Genomic DNA, 19,696 nt, shown 5'->3' with positions numbered 1-19,696 from the left:
GCAAAACCAGTTACTGACCAGAAGTCTGTAGACTATGTACATATACACTCACCAGCCACTTTCTTAGGTATGGCTGCTCAACTACTTGCTAATAAAAATATCCAACTAGCCAATCACATCTGAAGTTCAAAAAGTGATTTAAGAAACTTGCCATGGTTGTTAGCATTGGACAGGATGGTGTGAGTATTTCAGAAACTGCTGATCTACTAGAATCTGCACACAGTCATCTCTAGGGTTTACAAAGAATGATCTGAAAAAGAGAAACGATCCAGCAAGCAGCAGTTCCTTTGGGAAAAATGTAATTACAATATGTAAATAATGTTGTTCTGATGACTCGATTTCAGCTGCAGGAATAACAACTTGGCATAAATGACATGAAAGCATGGCTTCATTGTGCCTTCTGTCAGGTGTTCAGGCTGCTGCTGGTGGTTTAATGGTGTGGAGAATATTGTCCTAGCACACCTTTGGTCCCTTAGCACCAACTAAGCATCATTTAAACGCCACAGTTTACCTTTTATTGCTAACCATGTCCATCCTTTTATGACAGTGTATCCATCCTCTGAGGCTGTCCAACTTGGTGCTAGCAAGGTGTACCTAAAAAGTAGATTGTGTGTATTATGCTGACATAAGAAAAATAACAACATCTCATAGCCTTTCTAAAATCCATTAAATTAGCTTTATAATTAAGGCAATTTTCACTGTCTCTTGCTTTTAGGTGGCTTGTAAGTTTAATATTTAATTTGGAAAGCAAAGCTTACAGCCACTGTTATAGATGTTGTGATGTTTGGTATTGTGTGGATGAACTAAGGCGACTGAGATACTGAGCATTAGGGTAGAAAAGCAAAGTCTTGGCTCAGATCTCGTCTTAATGAGCCTAAAGTTGAATAAATCAAAAAAAAATAAACATTCAAACTATGTAGCTGTATGCCTCTTTTCTCTCATATTTCCCTGAACGTTTGTACTGTGGGAGTTGTGTATCCAGAGCAACAGGTGTATCATTTGTCAGCTGTATTACACTTTCTATTACACTATTACATTTCATGAGCAATTACATCCCGTTACGTTTTAGGTGGCATATGGGGAAAGAAGAGGCTGTTTATGTCTTACAATGAATCAATTTTGAGCTTCAGCCGCATTCTTGATTGATTATCTGTTACTACACAGAAAAAAAACATGTCATTTGCTGAAACCAAATATCTCATAATTTTATTGCATTGATAAGAAAATGCTCATAGTTCTTCAGTGAGCAGCCATACAAAGAAAAAAGATGGTGCAACACTGAAACAAAAAAGAAAAAACCCACCAAAACTGCAGTCTTACTACGCTCCTCTCCTCTGCTTGGCCCAGTGTAGTTGTCACTCTGCCTTTTCAGTCCATTACGTATACAAAATAAAAATGAACAGAACTAAAAGATCGTTTTTGCAGTCTGTATCAAAGCAATTATAAAAATAAAAACCTTTAAACTCATTTTTTTCTTAATTTGCAATCACATTTTCAAATTCTACAAATCAAAAAGAGCAACAAGTCCAAGCAAAGAAGTCTATGTACTGTATTGCACCCAATACAAACCAGCCTATGCCCTCTGTTGTATCCAATACAACTGTTTGTTCTGTGCAAATAAGGTTGGTCAATGCAACACCTATTGTATAAACTGGTGCATAGTCATGCTTGACATGTTCACAAGTAACATGCACAAACATAAATGTACAGTTAGAACTGATTCTCAACTAAAACTCATCTGAGATGAAAAATCATGTCAGGAATATTTACACACAACACAAATAAAGAAATACCACCGGAAAGAGAAGGAAGACTTACATTTGATATGAAGATGAAATCCATCAATTCAAACTAGCTGTTTGATACTACTACACATTCAAATGATACACAGAAAGACATTCCCTCTCTGCTTAACAGCCAATACTTCTTTTTTTTTTTTTTGCTTCATAGTCAGTGTACATATTTTGGACAGTACATCACTGGGACAAAGATAACAAGTATCTGTACAATCAGTCTAGGAAGCCGTTTGGAGGGACTCAAAGTTCCCAAGTACATTTACACATTAAGCATAATACAGACAATATATAGCCGATTAGAAAGACCATTCACTATTGAAATAGTGGACATTTCATACAGGCAATTCATGCTGTCAGATCCAACCATGGATTATATGAGATGCTTTACTTTTATCTTTTCTAAAAACAGCCCAGAATAAACATTTATTCAACTTGGGGTTAACAAACATGAGAACAAGCAAGTGCTTATTTCATTGATCCCCAGACTTTTGGTATAACAGAAGTTAATCAAGAATCACTGGCAGATTCTTAATTTCATGTAAAGTTATCAGAATTAGAGTCTGAGCAGAAAGTAGACCTCGGGCTCAGACACTGAGTGGCTTGTGTTTGCAGGTGGAAGAGAGTCATCAGTATAGTATCGATCTCCATAATGGTCACCATTTCCGTAACGTAACGATGTGCAAGCTCCTTCGGGAAGTCCCCTGTCTTCCAGCTGACCAAGATAACCTGCTATGTAAGAACCAGTAGAGTGTCTGTTCGTTGGAGGATTCTGTGAGGCTGGTTTATTCCTTAATACCACCCCACCAATGCCACCAGTGCTATTGATGACCACCCCTGAGCGAGGTTTTAGAGCTTCTTGCTGTCTTTCGCGAGCCCGGCTATTGATGTGACGTACACGGCTTTGACTACGGGAGGATAGGCGACGTGTTAGGGGTGGAGGGGAATCATCTATATCCCTGGACACAACAGGAGCTAAACTTGGTGCCTGTGGCTGTGACAGTGGGGATTTTTCTTGCAACTGAGGAGACTGGGGCCTATCGATGTCACTGTCATCCCCCTCCAAACTGACCAGCTTACGTAGCTGTTCGGTAAGAGGATCACACGACTGTGACTGGAAAGTTACTCCCTCTATGGTGCCCGACTTCTTTTGCTTCCTCATATGGGGCGTGATGAAACTGCGACTAATAATGTGGTATTTGCTCTGAAAGTTGCATGATATGTCTTCAGAGGTTAAGTCTCCCAGGGATTTGGATTTGCATGGGTTGGGGGCTGTGGAGTCTATAGTATCAGACTGAGAAAGAGGTGATAAAGGCTTTAAACTAGACTGTCGTGTAGTTCTGGTTTCAGCCTGTGGCTGGTGCCTATAATTAATCTGAGAAACCTCGTGGTTCCATGACTGCTGTTGGTCAAATGATTGTGTTTGACTTTGGTTGTGTAGCTGACTGTTCTGTGGCGCCTTAGAGGACATAATGCAGTCATAGTCCAGATGGCTGTATACTGCTTCACAGTCTGAAGAGGGGGAATAAAGGCCTCTGTCTCTACAGCTGTTTACAGATGTAGCAGATTGATCATGGAGGCTTTCTGAAGAGGAAATACCATTTTGGTAACATCCTGCTTGCTCCCTCTCCAGCTGTTCATACCCCAGCTTGTCTTGATGAGACATGTTTAGGATACGATTCCCACTGTAGCTCCTCTGCTGGTAGGAAGTGCTGAAGTCTCTGGTGTAGTTAAGGGCCTCGGAATTTCTCTGAGGTATGGGGTAGCTGTTTTGACGCAGTGGACTGGGTTTAGAGGGTCTAGAGTTAAAAAGTCTATAGTGGAGGGAAGTCTGGGAGCTGTCATGATGTTCATCGTGACTGAACTGCTGATAAGAAGGTTGATTCATGAGGGAATGATGTTGTGAAAATGCAACGTGAGAGGAACGTGATGAGTACTGCTGTTGGGAATCATAATATGAAGAAGGCTGTTTTTGTAGGAAGCAGCTGGGAGTGGACTCATGGTTTTCATATATAGCCTGGCGTTTGATAGGACTCATAAGCCCAAACTCATAATGTCTTGGGGAAGTCAGCATCGTCTCCAGTGGATCCTCATCAACATTTAACTCCACTTCTGTAAAAACTTTTCCAGATGAATCGCAGGGAATCTGGAAACTGTGACCGTTTACAGAAGAGCCTATGTACCTTTTAGAAGTATTTTGTTCTGTTTCACTCATTGGTCCTGGGGGATCAGTCACCTCTTCATACACCCTCTCCTCTATCTCATCATCTCTTTTTCTTTCCACACAATCCCAGCCTATATTATGACTGTTCCTCAGTCCCTGAACCACCTTTGCTGGAGATGACCCCAAACTGCTTGAGGGTGTGCTCTTTAAAGTGTCTGCCTGAACATGGACTGTCTGTTTCTTCAGGTTGTACACTGATACTGGCGACAAAACCTCCTCATCTAGAATGGTATAGACCTCCTCAAGCTCAGTGGTTTCTGGGCTGGAGATGGGGGCTGGTGCACGTTGGATACTTTTGTGAGGTGAACAGATTTCCTGATTTACATTATTTGCTTTTTGAACTGCCTTCTGGGGACTTGTGGGATTTTTCTTGTAGGGGGAATCTGCGCTGGTTTTCAGAGGAGATCTGAACTCTTCTAGTGTTTTAGGGGTAGTAGGCCTCAAGTTTGAATGATGGGATGGGATCATATCATGAGATGTGAAACTGTTTTGGTCAACAGTGCTTTCAAATTGACCAATAAGAGCTGAAACAGAGCCACATGTGTCTTCCTCATTGCTTAAGGATACAGCATCAATAATTCTGGAAATTGTGCTGTCATGCATAGAGCTGGGGCTCTTTAAATCACAGTACCTGTTGACAGGGGGAAGGGGGGCCACAGATGAGGGGACAGGGGAGGAGGATGAAGACACTGAAGGTGCAACTGTGAATGTTGTGCTGCTTAATGATGTTTCTGGTTTATCCAGTTGCATTTGGCTATTCATTGCAGGCAGTACAAGAGAGTTTTTCTCTGTTCTTGTGGAGATGATCTTGGATTTGTTGACTTCTGGTTGGTAATTCGCATAGTCTTCTTCCTTCCTCACTTCTCCAACACCAACAACCAGATAAGAAGTCTCTGACTGGTGAAATTCTTTGTTTCTGTATGTCTTAGAGGGAGAAGGGGTGTTTGATTCTGTGGCAAGTGATGATTCGATGAGTAGGTCAACAGATGAAGACCTTGGCCTGTCAAAAAGGCAGGATCCTGTGGACACAGATAAATGAAATACGGGATTAATAAAGAGATGCTTATATACAATAACTGATTTTGAATACCAAGCAGACCAACACTGACAACAAATAACAATCCAGCCAAAACAAGGCAACAGCAAAACACAGACAAATGGATCACCAAGTACAACTGTGAAAGGAGAAGATGGTGGAGGTTTTAAATAAAGAAAGAATCCATGTTTGCAAAGATCAGATCAGGACGGAGATGGTCAAATGGGATAACATGGCACAGTAATATATTTCTCAGGCCACTTTCCAACAAAATACACTGGGTGGACGCAATACTGGTATGTTTTTGAACGATGCAACCTTCAGACAATAGGTATTTTAGATTACCTGTAGGCATATCCTAGTCAGTTCTCTACTATAAGGAAACACACAAATGAAGATGGGACAGAAAAGGCACGTTAAGGTATTATGAAGAATAGGCTGTAGTCTGTCAGTTCACATGGTTACTGTACATGAGTTTTGTAGCATGAAGTAAAGCAAGGGAGAGAAATCAGAAAATATTTTACATTTATTAATCTGCAAAGCAAATCAAGGCAACTCCATGTAACATTCAAAAAAATATAACAGTTTAAAAATATGCTGTAGTTTAAAAACAAGGCATTAAAAAATTAAATGTTTCACATTTTGACTCTGTTGTTTTTGCCACAGATTGCTGTGGCCTGATATGTGTTAGTGTCCGATATTAGATCATGAATCTTACAAATATATTTAATTCAGTTAAATTTTAATTAAATAGTGCCAAGTCACAAAAACAGTCATATGATGGTATTTAAACTAGAATGGTTCAATTTTCTCAGTAATTTATATAATTTCTGTATTTATTTCCATCTTTGACTGCAGGATGAATGGAAAATACCCACCAATAATAGTGTCTGCACCTATGTCATGCTGTTCTTTGTCTGGGGAGCAGATGGAAAGCTGCCCTTGCAGAAGTCTGTCTAAGGGCATGGAGATCGGCCTGTGAATAAGTGGGGCTCGAGGCTGGAGACGTCTCTCCATCCCTCCTTCCTTCCCAGACACACCCTCTCCTCCTGCAGCAGCTGCACCTGTGCCATTCTTATGGTCTGATATTGAAGCCACTGACTCTGACAGCATCATCTTTGTCTTCTTCCGTCCCTTTGCCGGGGCACTTGCCGTGCGTCGCAGGAGGTGATCACTGATGGAGCGTTTTCGAGGACCACTGGAATTTGTGTCAACGGAGGACTTGGAAGAACGGTTAAAGAAACCTCGGATACCTCGTAGCTGATTACTCTGAGGACAAGAGCCAAACAAGAAGAAAAATGTATAAGTAATGCCTGACCAACCAGTGTGTCGATCTAAAATAATCTAAATTCATTACAACATTTCAGTTTGAAGTTAAAATGTTGATGTGGAATTTTATATAAACGATGAGAGGTTTGGCATGTACTGGATATGACCAGTTAACAACTACCTGCTTTCATGAACATTGTCTATAGATGGCACCCTTACTCCTTAGTCACCACAGCAAACAAAATGCAAAAAGCTGTTGTTTGGTTGTGCACACATGCTGACATTAAAAATAATTACATGTACTCTCATAATAAGACAACAACAGGTAAAAAAAAAAAAAAATCTGAATGAAAGCTTAATTTGTAAGTAAACTGCATGACTCAGTCAATTGAAATGTCACACACAAAAAGTCACTGAAGATAAGCCAGACTGCACATTTGCATCATGCATTGCTTTTTCATGCAGCAGCACACAGACCCTAGTAAACGGGTATACCTTATTAGATCCTAGAAAGTGCATTATGGTAAAGCTGGGGTTCAGCACTAGAGGGCTCCACTAGAAAGACAAAGTATTGAGCATAGCTTAAATGGACTGGTGTGTTGAGAAAAAAGCAATTTTCTGTTTACCTGTTAAAAAAATGTGTCACTTGATGAAAAAGGCTAACAAGGGGATTCCCCAGGCGTATAGGGCACTTACCTTCCCATAGACATCATGCACTGACACGTGCACAAAAATGGAAGCTTCAGTTAGCCCTTCCAAGTAAACGTGTCTGTAACCTGTGGTTAGAGATGAAGAGAGAAAGCATGTGAGCTAAACAGTGTGTTTAACACAGATAACAGATGTTATCAAATGATGCAGGGTGATCTTCAGGATTTCAAAAGAAATTCAAATGGATCCAAATTTAGAAAAGAAAAGAAAAGGAAAGGAAAGATAAAAAAGAAAAGAAAAGAGTAAAAAGATAACCTGACAAATAACTTTTTTTTCACTATATAGTTACATGAAATCATGGTTTACCTAATACAACCAGGAGATGATATATCCCTTAGCAATAGCACCATCTAATCCACAAAGGGAAAATTATCCTAGTACTATATTGATTCTAGCCATAAGTAACAACCTTGTCCTCACTTATGTTTATGTCATTCATGCACAGTAAGTACAATATGTAAAACAGAGTCTTCACAAACCAGGCATCAGGCTGGTGAAAGCAACAGTCCGTTGACCAATAAAGTCCCTTCCAATCGGGTCATGGTCCCAGACAAGGAAACGCACCAATGCCACCTCAGCCATGTGAAGTGTAAAGGTCAGAGTCTCCTCCCATACTGGGTTAAAACCTGAAGAAAGAACATATATATATATACATATATACATATATACGTGTATATATATATATGTGTGTGTGTGTGTGTGTGTGTGTGTGTGTGTGTGTGTGTGTGTGTGTGTGTGTGTGTGTATATATATATATATATATACAGTAAGCTTAATTTAATTATTATTATCCATTTCATTAGTATGCCGTTAAAGCACACACCCACACACTGCAAGACTTCCGTCGATAAAAGGTAGGATCTCACACTGATCATATAATACTGTTGAGCTCCCGGGCTTCATAACCTTTCCCAGAGGAGGCATTCTCCCTGCCCATGCAGAGTGCTCTCATCTGTGGAGTCACGTTTGGGGTGACACCCGAAGATCACGCCTTTTTGCTTCCATTGTTTCATTAATTAATTAATCTGATTTTTTATCCAGGCTGTGCTTCACAGCCCAGAGTAAAATGCAATATCTGTGGCATTGTTTCATTGGTTTGCTCTGTTTTTTACAACAATGCCATTACCAGAATATGATAGAGGTGAAAAGACCTGTGACTTTATCTGCTTTTTTTGCATGCCATACTTGCATTTTATTCTATAGTATGAACACTGTAAAACACAAAATATAAGCAAACAAAACTCACACATACACAAATATTCCACATTCATCCTTTTTACACAAAAGCATGTAAAACAGTTATGAGAAAATATTATATTACATAATTTATACTCGTTGTATATAGTTCAGGTTAGGTCAGTGTAGAAATGTGCAATTTTTGGTCTGTGTGTGTGTCTAACCATTATCATCAACAACTCGGGTCTGTTCCTTGCAGCAGTCAACTGGCAAACCGATTATTTCCACTTCAACAAAAGGATCAATAATCTGATGGAGGAGAAAAAGCAATGAAATGAATTGTATTTCATTTTATGACCCTGGCTATATTAAGAAAGAGAGCAACTGGAAGATCTAAACAGTCAAATAATTGTCCAAATGTGTGCAATAGCGTGTAAGAACAAGAGAGAGACAGAGAGGGAGAGAAGAGATGACAGATGGAGAATGTGGAAACAGGGGATGTGTTTTGGTATGTTTTTACCTCTCCACGGTCCCCCAGCATGGAATCTGGCGGTTTGGGCAACTGCTGTCCGCTAATGATCTTGAGAATGAGCTGCTTCTTGGGATAAGCTGGAAGGGGATCATCACAGAATGGGTTGAAGGTGCCTAGAGGGAATAACAGACAGCAGCGCACCAACTTTGATTAATTCCAGCAGTAAATACAAAAAAAACATCCATGACTTGCTTTCATGCTGCACACATTTAGTAAACCGTAAAGAAATTGTACAGACTAGAACTGCAAACTACATCTGAAGCAAGCCTGCTAAAAAATTCATCAGTGCCTCTCTCGTGTCATGCATCCCAGTTGGATAGATAATTATAAAGCAAACAACGCTGTACTGTAAAATGAAATCTCTCTAATGAACTGAGGTGGGTGAAGAGAAGGATATCTCAAACTTACAGCATGTTAAAAACACAGCAGAGTTCCCAAACATTATGCTGAATTATGTAACATGATCAGAAAGTTCTTCCTCTGATTGCTCTAGCAAAACATGCACTGAAACTATAATTTTAGTTAATATCTCTTACAGTTAAATTCTTATTATGCTTTCTTCAATGAACACTGACTTAACATGTTCCAGCATGTTTCCATTCCAACTATAATGTACAATGTAATGTATAATGTACTATAATCCTGGGAAAAACAAATAGGTACTGATTTAATTATCAGTTAATGCTATTCACAAATAATCTTTTATAAACGCTGACCTATTTGTGAGTTTGCAGTGAGTTTGTTGCTGTACCTTTACACATTGGAGGAGGCTTGAGGACATATCCAATACCTCCATTCACCATAAACTTGGCTCTGTTCAGCTGCATCATCCTCCCCTCTGTCTGATAGTTGAGTGCAACTAAAAGAAATAATAATAATAATAATAGTTATTATTATTATTATTATTAATCTAATAAACATATCATGTTAATTGATTTTCATCTTTAACATTTTTTTATTATTATTTAATGCTCCAGTGGGTTCTTAGTTAGTTAGTTAGTTAGTTAATTCTTGATCATTATCTGTAATATGAATTCTTGGTTTCAGTGGGGATTAATTTTGTGTAGGCTTTTTTATGTTTGGCCTTCCCTTCTGTGTCACTGTCACTGTTTTTTTTTTTTTTTTTTTTGGGGGGGGGGGGGGTATTTCTTGCTTTATTTTGGTAGCCTTGGTCTTGTGCAGTGTTGGTCAAGTTACTTGAAAAAGTAATCAGCAACTAATTACTGATTACTTCCCCGAAAAAGTAATCCTGTTACTTTACTGATTACTTATTTTCAAAAGTAATTAATTACTTAGTTACTTAGTTACTTTTTACAAGCACAATTTACAACCTGAATAGGTGATAAAGCGATAGATCTTTCAGCCCAATTCTACTTTTTCTGCATAATCCATCATACAAAATGTAATCGAATGGAAAAGTCTCTTTTTTTTTACTTGTTTTATCAGTTTTAATCTTTTAACTTTATGCATCAAGCAAAAATAAAATTATATGCACCATTCTCTGACTTGAATAAATTAGTTTAACATTTAAACCTATTTTCTGCACATTCCAGCACATAAAATAAAATATTTTTTGTGTTTACACCCAGTCTTTCAACTAGATGCAAGTAAAACACAGCAGAAAATAAATAAAGTCAAAGACTAGCGGTCCTTTTGCTCTATTTTCACCTGTAAAGCAGGAGTGGGGTAGGCGGAGGTGTGCTCTGGTGCAGGTGTGCGCAGCAGTCAGTGGAAGAATCCGCGAGTGAATTTCCCATTGCATCGTTGCACACTCGGTGCTTGTTTAGGGGTTTTTTTTACTGTAAAAAGAAGTTTTCTTCCCACGCACAACGGACACTAATGTTTTTGTCACTTTTTATGGAATCAAACTCAAAATAAGGTCAGTACTTCCACGCTTTAAACGCTGCACGCTCATACTCTCTCCTGCACTCGATATTATCCATTGTTGATCTGCACACAGCTGTTGTCACAAACGGCGCACTCGCTTACGTCACTGTCATGAGACATTCTGGCTAAAAAATCACAGTTTTAGTAACGCAGTAACGCAGCGTTCCTATGGGAAAGTAACGGTAATCGAATTACCGTTTTTGCAATAGTAATCCCTTACTTTACTCGTTACTTGAAAAAAGTAATCAGATTACAGTAACGCGTTATTTGTAACGTGTTACTGCCCATCTCTGGTCTTGTGTGCCTAGTATTTAGTTTTACATTCCCTCTCTTGCTATCATGGATATGTTTCAGTCACCCTCCTTGATTACCTCATGTGTGTATTGAAGCCTCAGTTTGCCTTAGGTCTTTGACATGTCTGTTTGTCCTGTTTATCCGCCTGAGTAGTTTCCCTGGTTGGATTTTGGGATTCTGTTTTCATATGCCATTTGCTCTGTTGGCTTCCCCTAATGAATGTTGCCTTTTGCTCACTAACCCGATCTGCAAGTCTGCATTTTTAAGTCCACATTATGCACTAATAATGTCAAAACATGAATCCAGATAAACTGCAATAATTTCCCAGTACAGTAAGTCTAGCCTTATATTTAGTTATATTTAGTACAAAAATAACACATCAAATATATATATCGATCTACATATAGATAGAAAGATATCTATCTATCTATCTCTCTATCTCTCTATCTATCTATCTATCTATCTATCTATCTATCTATCTATCTATCTATCTATCTATCTATATATATATATATATATATATGACTTCAAAGGTTGATGAAGATGTTTCAAAGATGTATGGCCAGGGTCACAAATGACTGACTACGCTGTTTAAAATAAAATAAAATAAAATAAAATATAATAAATAAATAAATAATAAACTGTTTTGAGTTGCTATTTCAACTCAAAACAGTTGAAATAGCAACATAACAACACATAAAGAGAGTGTTCCAGAGATGGTGAGTGTTTCAAAAGCAAAGATGGGGTTCTGAAAGCCTGCATAGACAAATAGTTTAACAGTTTAAGAAAAACACCTTTAAAAAAGCGAAATTGCAGAGTATATTGGAATTCTGTCTTCTATGGTAGTATATGATACTATAGAAATTTAAAATAATTACAGGAACAGTTCTTTAGATGGAACTGTTTTTGTTTTGCTTAAAAGAAATTAACTGTTTTAGATCAAGAAAGATTCCTATCTCTTCACAAATAACTACATTTCAAATTATATCAAGCGAAGGCCACCGATAAGCTGATTTGTATGTGTTCATGCATTTTTTAAGCAGTGTTAATGTATGACAGATAAATAGACTATTTCTTGCTTTCTTTCTTTACTTGAGTACTCGAAGCACTCTATACAACATGTATGATTCACCCATGTGTCCTTTTTGTCTATACTTTTTCTTCCTAAGTGCTTTTATCTAACATTCACACTCCAATGCATGCATCAGAGAGCAACTTGGTCTTGCCCAATGTCTTGCCCAAGGATACTTAGGTTCTAGATTAAAACAGCCAAGAATCAACAAAACACCCTTCCAGTCAGTATGTTGAACTAGGAGTATGGCATTTTTTAAACAGCTGTGTTTTCTAAAGCTCTCAGAGTTTTCTAGAACCTAATAAGATCTCTAATTTGTCATCTTACCCAACTGACAACCCACATTCCAGTAGAACTGAGGGTTGAAATTGGAAGAGTCGATGCGATATGCCGAGGGATAAATTCGAGACAGCTGCCTCTGGTTAAAAGCCAGAAACTCTTCTGTTCTGTGATTCACCAGAGACTGTGCTCTGGTCTCACTGAAAGACAGAACGTCACCTGCAGTACCTGAAGAAAAACGAGGAGTTGTTATAAGAAGTTGCCCTTAATATGAAGCTTGCATTTTGCTTGTGTGTGCATATGTCATAGCTCTGGTGTTTCACCTTCATTAAGACACTCCTGTGAGGCAACAGAGTTGGTGAACACCACAAGATTTGACAGATCTCTGCTCAGTTTCATCGTCTTCCTCTTTCTTAAACACCTGAAACAGTCAGATGAACGATTTTAAAAAGAGGACAGAGATGACAAAGTGAGATCATCGAGGCAGATGGAATAAAAAGGATAGTTAAGACTTGAACATTCATCCATCCATTAAAGTATTTATATGAGAAAAGCATTGCAGGATAGAAGATTGTCCACTGGAGGCAACTTGGAAACCACAGGAAAAGAGCATCAAATGCAAAAAACTTAATAGGGACCAGAGGATATGCAGTGCAGAAGACTCACTCAGATTCCCACATACAAACAACTACACTGTCATGCACCCGCAGTCTTAAAAAAAAGTCAGCCACTCAGACACATGCTTGCGGGAATCTGTATTGTGACAGTTCCCTGGGACATGCCTATATGAATATGCAACAGAGACTGGAAGAACAAAGAGAGACAAAGGTCTTAGTTGCAGACAGCCGCTGAACAAGGAAAACAAAGCTGGATTTCCACATTTTTTTTGCCAGTGTTGACTCAAATAGAAATGGGGGGGAAACAAGACCAACATGGACATAAAACTGAAAAAGAAGTGGACTATATTCAAACTGAGGATGAAAATGGAAATACTACAATTTACTTTGGTATGATTCCTTTCAGATTCTAAATAAAATACAGACCAAATTAGTGGCAACAATAACACTGAATTATGTCATTTTAACACCCCTTCCTCTGTTATTTTTAGTACATAATGAGTTGAGAGGATAGATGGGGGACTGCAGAAATGAAAGTAAAACATTAGAATCCTGCATCATTTATTTCTCAATAATGATATAGCAGTAATAATTACCACTTATTACTGCAGATGAAAACAAGAATTGTAAGACCACTCATTAGTGACAGGTAACATGGTGTGAAAAATATGCAAAATATTGATATGATATAAGTGAAGGCAAAAAACCTAGCAATACTGGAATTAGAGAAAGGTCAGGAAAAGTATTTTGAATATTTTGAGTTTTACTTCTGACAAATAATGTGGCATCAACAATTTTGCTAAATAAATGATCAAAGTTTATAATTATGGTTTTGAATAAAATATACATCTTTGACTACAAGTTAATAAGCATATGAGCTGTGGGATGGTTTATTATTATTATTATTATTATTATTATGTGATGCATTCTGTTATGGCGCCAGTTTCATGCATCCTAGACCTTTGGTATTATTGGGCTTTTGTAGGAAGTCAGTAAAATGCAGGCTCAACATTACAGATAAATTTGAGAAAAGTGGAAAAGGGTGACTGTTAAATACAGTCACCCAAAAAATCTTTGATGCTGGTGGTAGCTCCAGATTTGACTCCTTAAACTTTCTACATAATCTTTTCTCCACAAAAACAAAGTCTTCTCCAGCAAACATACAATATTTGTTTGGAGAAGCTTCAGTGTTTGCATGGCACTACCAGTGACCTGGATTGTTTCATGCTCCCAGCAGTCAGCAAGTATCCAACCTCTCAGCTGTCAGAGATTGTCAGTATTGTGATGAAGTGGTTCAAAGGTCACCTGTTGAACTGTCCTCCAGCCTCCCTCCCAGACCTCTCCTGACCATCTTCTTCCTTGTCCATGCTTTGGCATGTCAGCCTGGATTTGGAGTGCCTCTGGATAGTGAAGAGACAGAGATATGTAAACAAACACACAATTACACTACTGTAAAGGTTTGCCCTCTAAATAAAAAGTATAAACAAAAACATATCTAATATCCATAAAGCCACCTACATTCTCACAGCACACGTTCTTTATGCCTACGAGTTGTCACTAGTGTTTTTTCAGCAAGTCCGTTTCACTGTGGCTGTTGCAGTATGTTTGAGTGTGTGATTGTGCATGCCAGTGGATGTGTCATACATAGCATACTCAATCACTGCGAGACTTTTTTTGAATAAATTGTTTTCTGTTTTCTTAGTTTTGATGTGCGTTTAGCTAGTCTGTTCTAAGAGTAATTACAGGGTTAAGGCTGCCTACCAGCAGATTACTTGCACCCATGTGTGAACAGATATATACACACACGTGGGAGGGTGCACAAAATGCAAAGAGGGAGGCATAAAAGAATGAAGAGTAGATGTGTGTGGGCAGTAGAGGAAAATGAGGAAGGTAAAAGGAAGCGAATGGCTAGAGAGAGAGAAATTCAAAGAGAGAAATAACCAAACTGAGGAATGTGGAAATGTTTAGGGAATCTTTTCAAAAACCACCACCCTCTTAAAACTGACACAAACTTGCGTTAAATGCATGGTAAATTGAAATCATGCTGAAGAACTGAGAAGCATTGTAATCAGTTTCACTAGATTTTTTTTACAGTCGGCCACACTCTATAGGAGAAATTTACCATAAAGAAAATTAAAATTTGTATATGCATATTAGTATGCTTTATATCTACAATTATAATTCAAAGGTATGTGACAAAGAAAAAACTAACATAGTGGCATAGACCATCACAAAAACATGGATTCTATGAGTTTCCTAAGCTACCGTTAGCTGGAAGTACCGTTTTTTTCCAAAGCATACTTGTTGATTTAATGTTTCGATGATGGTGGTAAAAAGCACTGTTCAAGGAGATGACGAGTTTAAAGGCCGTAACTTAGATTCACATAATTTCCATACTCATTAAAATATTCAATGACCTCTTGTGCTCAATGGATGAGACTACTCTCATCAAGATGGAAATCTTTAATCGAAGGATAAAGGTGATTACTCATAAAACTTTGCATCACTAGTTTATGGTGTGTGCAGGGACCGTTCTCTTTATGTAGAATTTAACATGTCAGAAACTAAGCTTAACCATTCCTCTAGTGCCAGAGTTAAAAATTCTGGGGTTTGTTTTTTTTAATGTGTCATAAAGTGTCATTTACATTAGCATTTGCTATAAATGACTTCAAAAGGAGCTTTCAACTAAAAGAAAGCAGCAGTTGCTTCTGTTTCACTTCTTGTAAGTGATGCTTATCAGTTAGAGAGCTGTCTCTGATGATGAAATAGAGCAAACAGTGTGGCAAGGTTGCACCAAATTAAAGCTCTGCTTAATAAAAACATATGTAGTCTAACATAACAGCTTTGAGGTAAGCACTACCTTCAAGAAGGCTTTAAAGTTGTGTGGCTTTTTTTCCAAACTATTTTAAAGAAGTGTTCATAAACAATTATGTTCATTTTCAGGGTTGTTCCTAAAATGCATTGCAATATTGTAATTATTTGATGAGCTGGTATAAATTTAGTGTTAAGGTTGTGTAACACTAGCTCTTGCCTAGAAGAAGAGCTGGTCTTTTTCTTATATACAGTGAATACAACGCAGCAATAACACAGTCAGGCTTGGCGTAGCACAGAGAATATAAGAAGATCCACACAGTCGGTGACCCAGTGTTTTATATTTTGTATTATTATATAGTCTTTGATTTCATTGCTACTTAGGTTCTAGTCTCTTGGTTACTGTTCTGTGCTCCGTGTTCCATGTTCCCTGTGTCTCCTCAGTATCAAGTCTGTGTCTTTTGGATTCCTGGTTCTTAGGTTTAGTTCTGTATCTATGTTTAGATCTGTCTTCCCTGTCAACCATGTCCCCTTGTGAAGTCTGCACTGTCCTCAACTGTCCTGTGTTTCCTGTTTTATTTTGATAGTCCTTGTCCTGTGTCCTTGTCTTTTTATATCTATTTAGTCCCAGCTGTGTTTCCCTCCCGTTTCCTATTCCCTCGTTACTCCCGCATGTATTTAAGCCCTGTGTTTTCCTTTGCCGTTTGGCATGTCATACTTCCTCACGTACTGTGAGTCTCTCCATGTTTTTAGTTGCCCTGTGTTTTGTTCTTAGTTTTATTCTCAGGGTTTTGGTTTGTTTTTCTGTAAATTTATGTTATGAAGGATGTTCCTCTAGCAAGAAGAAAAGCTGTCGTTCTAAGTTTATTTTCCGTGCACAAGTGTCTGCATTTGGGTCCATTTCCTGACTGCTCCAGCCATACATGACAGTTACAATATCTACAGTAAAATCTGACTAGTTAACATTCTATATCTAGTTTGTTTCGTGCAAAAAATGCATTCAGAGGCTTTCATATTTCTGCTCACGTGCACTTTTTTAGATTTGTGCATGAGAATCATTTGGTGTGAATCTTATAACAGTCACATTAGCACCCAAGTGAGTCACTTAAACCCTAAATCTCAAGAGATGCATATAAAAGACATTAGCCAGTACAGCACAATACAACTGATAAGTGGGTGGGAAAAAAGAAAAAAAAAGTACAGTAAGTAACACCTAGAAATAAATAAGTAAAAAAGTGTGGTGACAAAATGAGGTGAAGGGTATCACCAGCCAACCATGAGTAGAATAAAATGAATAGGAAACCCCGATGCACAACACCCACTACATTAAAATGACTGTCAGGAAACTGAAGCTATAATACTGTTACCAACATAATGATATTCTGTTGCTAACTGGTTTTGCCTATAAGCATATATTGGTTTCCATATTATGGGTAATATTACGGTGGTGCAAATATTGTTGGTACAAGATAATACCTATTTAATAATATGAAATTATTTTGGTAATCAAGTGATAATAACTTGCTATTTTCATCTTATTACCTTCTTGTTTCCACCCTATTAACCACCATTATTATTCCACAGCTGTTATTTTTTAAGAAAATGCTACGACTTCCAATTATTTCCATTGAGAATATAAGTAAATGCATTTTTTGAATTTTATATTTTTCAAGGAAGTTAGAGTAGATGCCATTTATTTACATTTCTAAATATTGTCACTAGTGTTTTGATGGAAAAACAATTGTAAAAAAAAGCTATTCTTAAAAGCAGCCAATTTTAGCTTTACAATTTTGTTTTCTTTATATTTGTGTCAGTCAAAACATTGTCTGAACGTGTTAATAATAGTCATTATTATGGATCGTATAAGAGCATGTTGTGTTATTATGCATGCTGTTAAAAAAGTGCAAACCATCAGTGACAGGGAAAGACAATAACATGAAAATAAGATGATCAAGCACACTGGAAGTGTAATCAGTCAACCAAGAACACCTTTCATTTTACTCATTGAAAGACAACTCCAATATTTCTATTTGTGATACAGATTGTTTAATGTATATATTAAGTGCATAGATACAAAAAAAAGTCAAGAAATTATGACAGGATCTAACTGAAAACAAGCAAGAAGGTTTCAAGTAATGCAAAAGAACATGTCTATTTGGACATGATAATTTGAGGGTTCAAAAACACAGTATAAATACAACAAACTGCAGCTCTGCTGTTGAGCTGATGGAGCATGTTAAATCACCACCCTGGGTGAATTCAGTCAGGCTGGCTGTTCTGACAAGAGACTCATTGATTTCAGCCGTTTAGTGCAGGCTTGCACATTTTTCCTTCATGCACAAAGACAGCATTGATTTCTTGGGGCAAGTTTGGTCTGCCATTCAAATAAAACAAAATCTCATCCTGCTGAATATTAGTTTCCCCTCCCAAAAAAGATCATTCGAAAGTGGTTTAATATTCTAAGAAGTAAAATAACTGATTACAACCTAACCTGAAGCTGAACAAAGATGAATTACATTTTGGGACCCCAGATAAACAGAATAAGAAACAAGCACATAAAGCCACCTCCTTTTCTATGCTTCTTACCTTCTGTTTGAGTGTCGTGATGAACGATCTGCTTTGGGATTTCTTCAGAACCCCTCTGGAGCTCTAAAATATATATTTTAAAAAAAAATGCATTCAGAGGCTTTCATATTTCTGTTCACGTGCACTTTTTTAGATTTGTGCATGAGAATCATTTGGTGTGAATCTTATAACAGTCACATTAGCACCCAAGTGAGTCACTTAAACCCTAAATCTCAAGAGATGCATATAAAAGGCATTAGCCAGTACAGCACAATACAACTGATAAGTGGGTGGGAAAAAAGAAAAAAAAAGTACAGTAAGTAACACCTAGAAATAAATAAGTAAAAATGTGTGGTGACAAAATGAGGTGAAGGGTATCACCAGCCAACCATGAGTAGAATAAAATGAATAGGAAACCCCGATGCACAACACCCACTACATTAAAATGACTGTCAGGAAACTGAAGCTTCTAAAAATAGCACGAGAGGCAAGCAGGGAAATTAAATATTAAGTAACACTGCAGACATTTAGTTTCTCATCACTTTCAGTCTGTTTTGACAGCCTTTGGATGAATTTGGATTACGTGGGTGGAAACATAAGATCCTTCAGACAGATGTGTGTGTCTCTGTGTTTTCATGTATTTGGTTAGTGTGTTTGGTGCAGTAACTAGTCTGCCTCTTTATTTTCTCCATCCCCCTCCATGACTAATCCCATGGCCTAGTTGTATCCCCTTGATTTCTTCTCTTCATCTGTTAACAAGTATAACTCTCCTCCATACTCATCCCCACACATCGCCTTGAACTTTACCTGCCGCAGATTCTTCTGAAGACCCTGGTGTGTGGCTCGGAGCAAAGCTCTGATGCTGAAGCTGTCAGTGTCTTCCTTGTCTCCGATCCGAGACTCCTTTAAAAGAGAGTCCAGTTTCTTTCTGATGTGAGACTCCACCACCTGGTGGTGACTATTGCCCTAGGTGAAAGAAGAGACAAAAGGAAAACGCTTTCAGTGTGGTGTAGAGTAATGCCTTTTTGAAGCAGGAGCACACCTTATCGCTAATGCAAAGCACCTGAAATTGCAACACCAAACTGCTATAAATCAAACCTGTATACAGAGTGCCATATATTTGCAAGAAATAGAAGTAGAAGATGATAACTGCATATAATCACATATAATCTTGTGTATATCTGAGGAGTATCGATTTCCTTTCCACAGGTCAGAAGTGTATAAGCGATAATGATAATGAATAAACATCTCCATCTTGTATAAAACTGTACACCTGCTGAATGAATGGCTGAATGTGAATGAGTAATTTTCTCAGTGAATTATATCTGGAGCTCAGTATGTGCATCATTCCATTCAAAATGACAATAAAAATAAATATTTACAAACAGTCTGAGTAATCAAGACCATGCAAGTCACCTTTTTACAAATCCGAT

At 37.8% G+C, this 19,696-nt stretch overlaps 1 protein-coding gene across 6 annotated transcripts in view; it reads right to left on the bottom strand.

The window, feature by feature from the left end:
• Window positions 1–1,179: 1,179 nt before the first annotated feature.
• The window catches only part of plch1 (phospholipase C, eta 1), a 68,812-nt gene continuing 50,295 nt past the window's right edge, over window positions 1,180–19,696 (bottom strand). For 3 of the 6 annotated variants that reach the window (XM_026191882.2, XM_026191883.2, XM_026191880.2), the window contains 13 exons: window positions 19,071–19,229; window positions 18,285–18,347; window positions 14,193–14,287; window positions 12,594–12,691; window positions 12,319–12,498; window positions 9,490–9,597; window positions 8,727–8,851; window positions 8,431–8,515; window positions 7,510–7,656; window positions 7,019–7,098; window positions 6,818–6,877; window positions 5,932–6,322; window positions 1,180–5,036 (listed from right to left, as the gene is read on the bottom strand). In XM_026191882.2, the coding sequence (XP_026047667.2) occupies window positions 2,350–5,036; window positions 5,932–6,322; window positions 6,818–6,877; window positions 7,019–7,098; window positions 7,510–7,656; window positions 8,431–8,515; window positions 8,727–8,851; window positions 9,490–9,597; window positions 12,319–12,498; window positions 12,594–12,691; window positions 14,193–14,287; window positions 18,285–18,347; window positions 19,071–19,229 (4,278 nt within the window). In that variant the 3' untranslated portion in view covers window positions 1,180–2,349. Of the gene's footprint in view, window positions 5,037–5,398; window positions 5,427–5,931; window positions 6,323–6,817; window positions 6,878–7,018; window positions 7,099–7,509; window positions 7,657–8,430; window positions 8,516–8,726; window positions 8,852–9,489; window positions 9,598–12,318; window positions 12,499–12,593; window positions 12,692–14,192; window positions 14,288–18,284; window positions 18,348–19,070; window positions 19,230–19,696 lie in introns of all 6 variants that reach the window. The other 3 variants (XM_026191884.2, XM_026191885.2, XM_026191881.2) reach the window with 3 other exon arrangements.

This window comes from Astatotilapia calliptera, chromosome 14 (genome assembly GCF_964374335.1).
Source record: "Astatotilapia calliptera chromosome 14, fAstCal68.1, whole genome shotgun sequence".
NCBI classification, from domain to species: domain Eukaryota; kingdom Metazoa; phylum Chordata; class Actinopteri; order Cichliformes; family Cichlidae; genus Astatotilapia; species Astatotilapia calliptera.
This window is presented reverse-complemented; position numbering and strand designations above follow the sequence as displayed.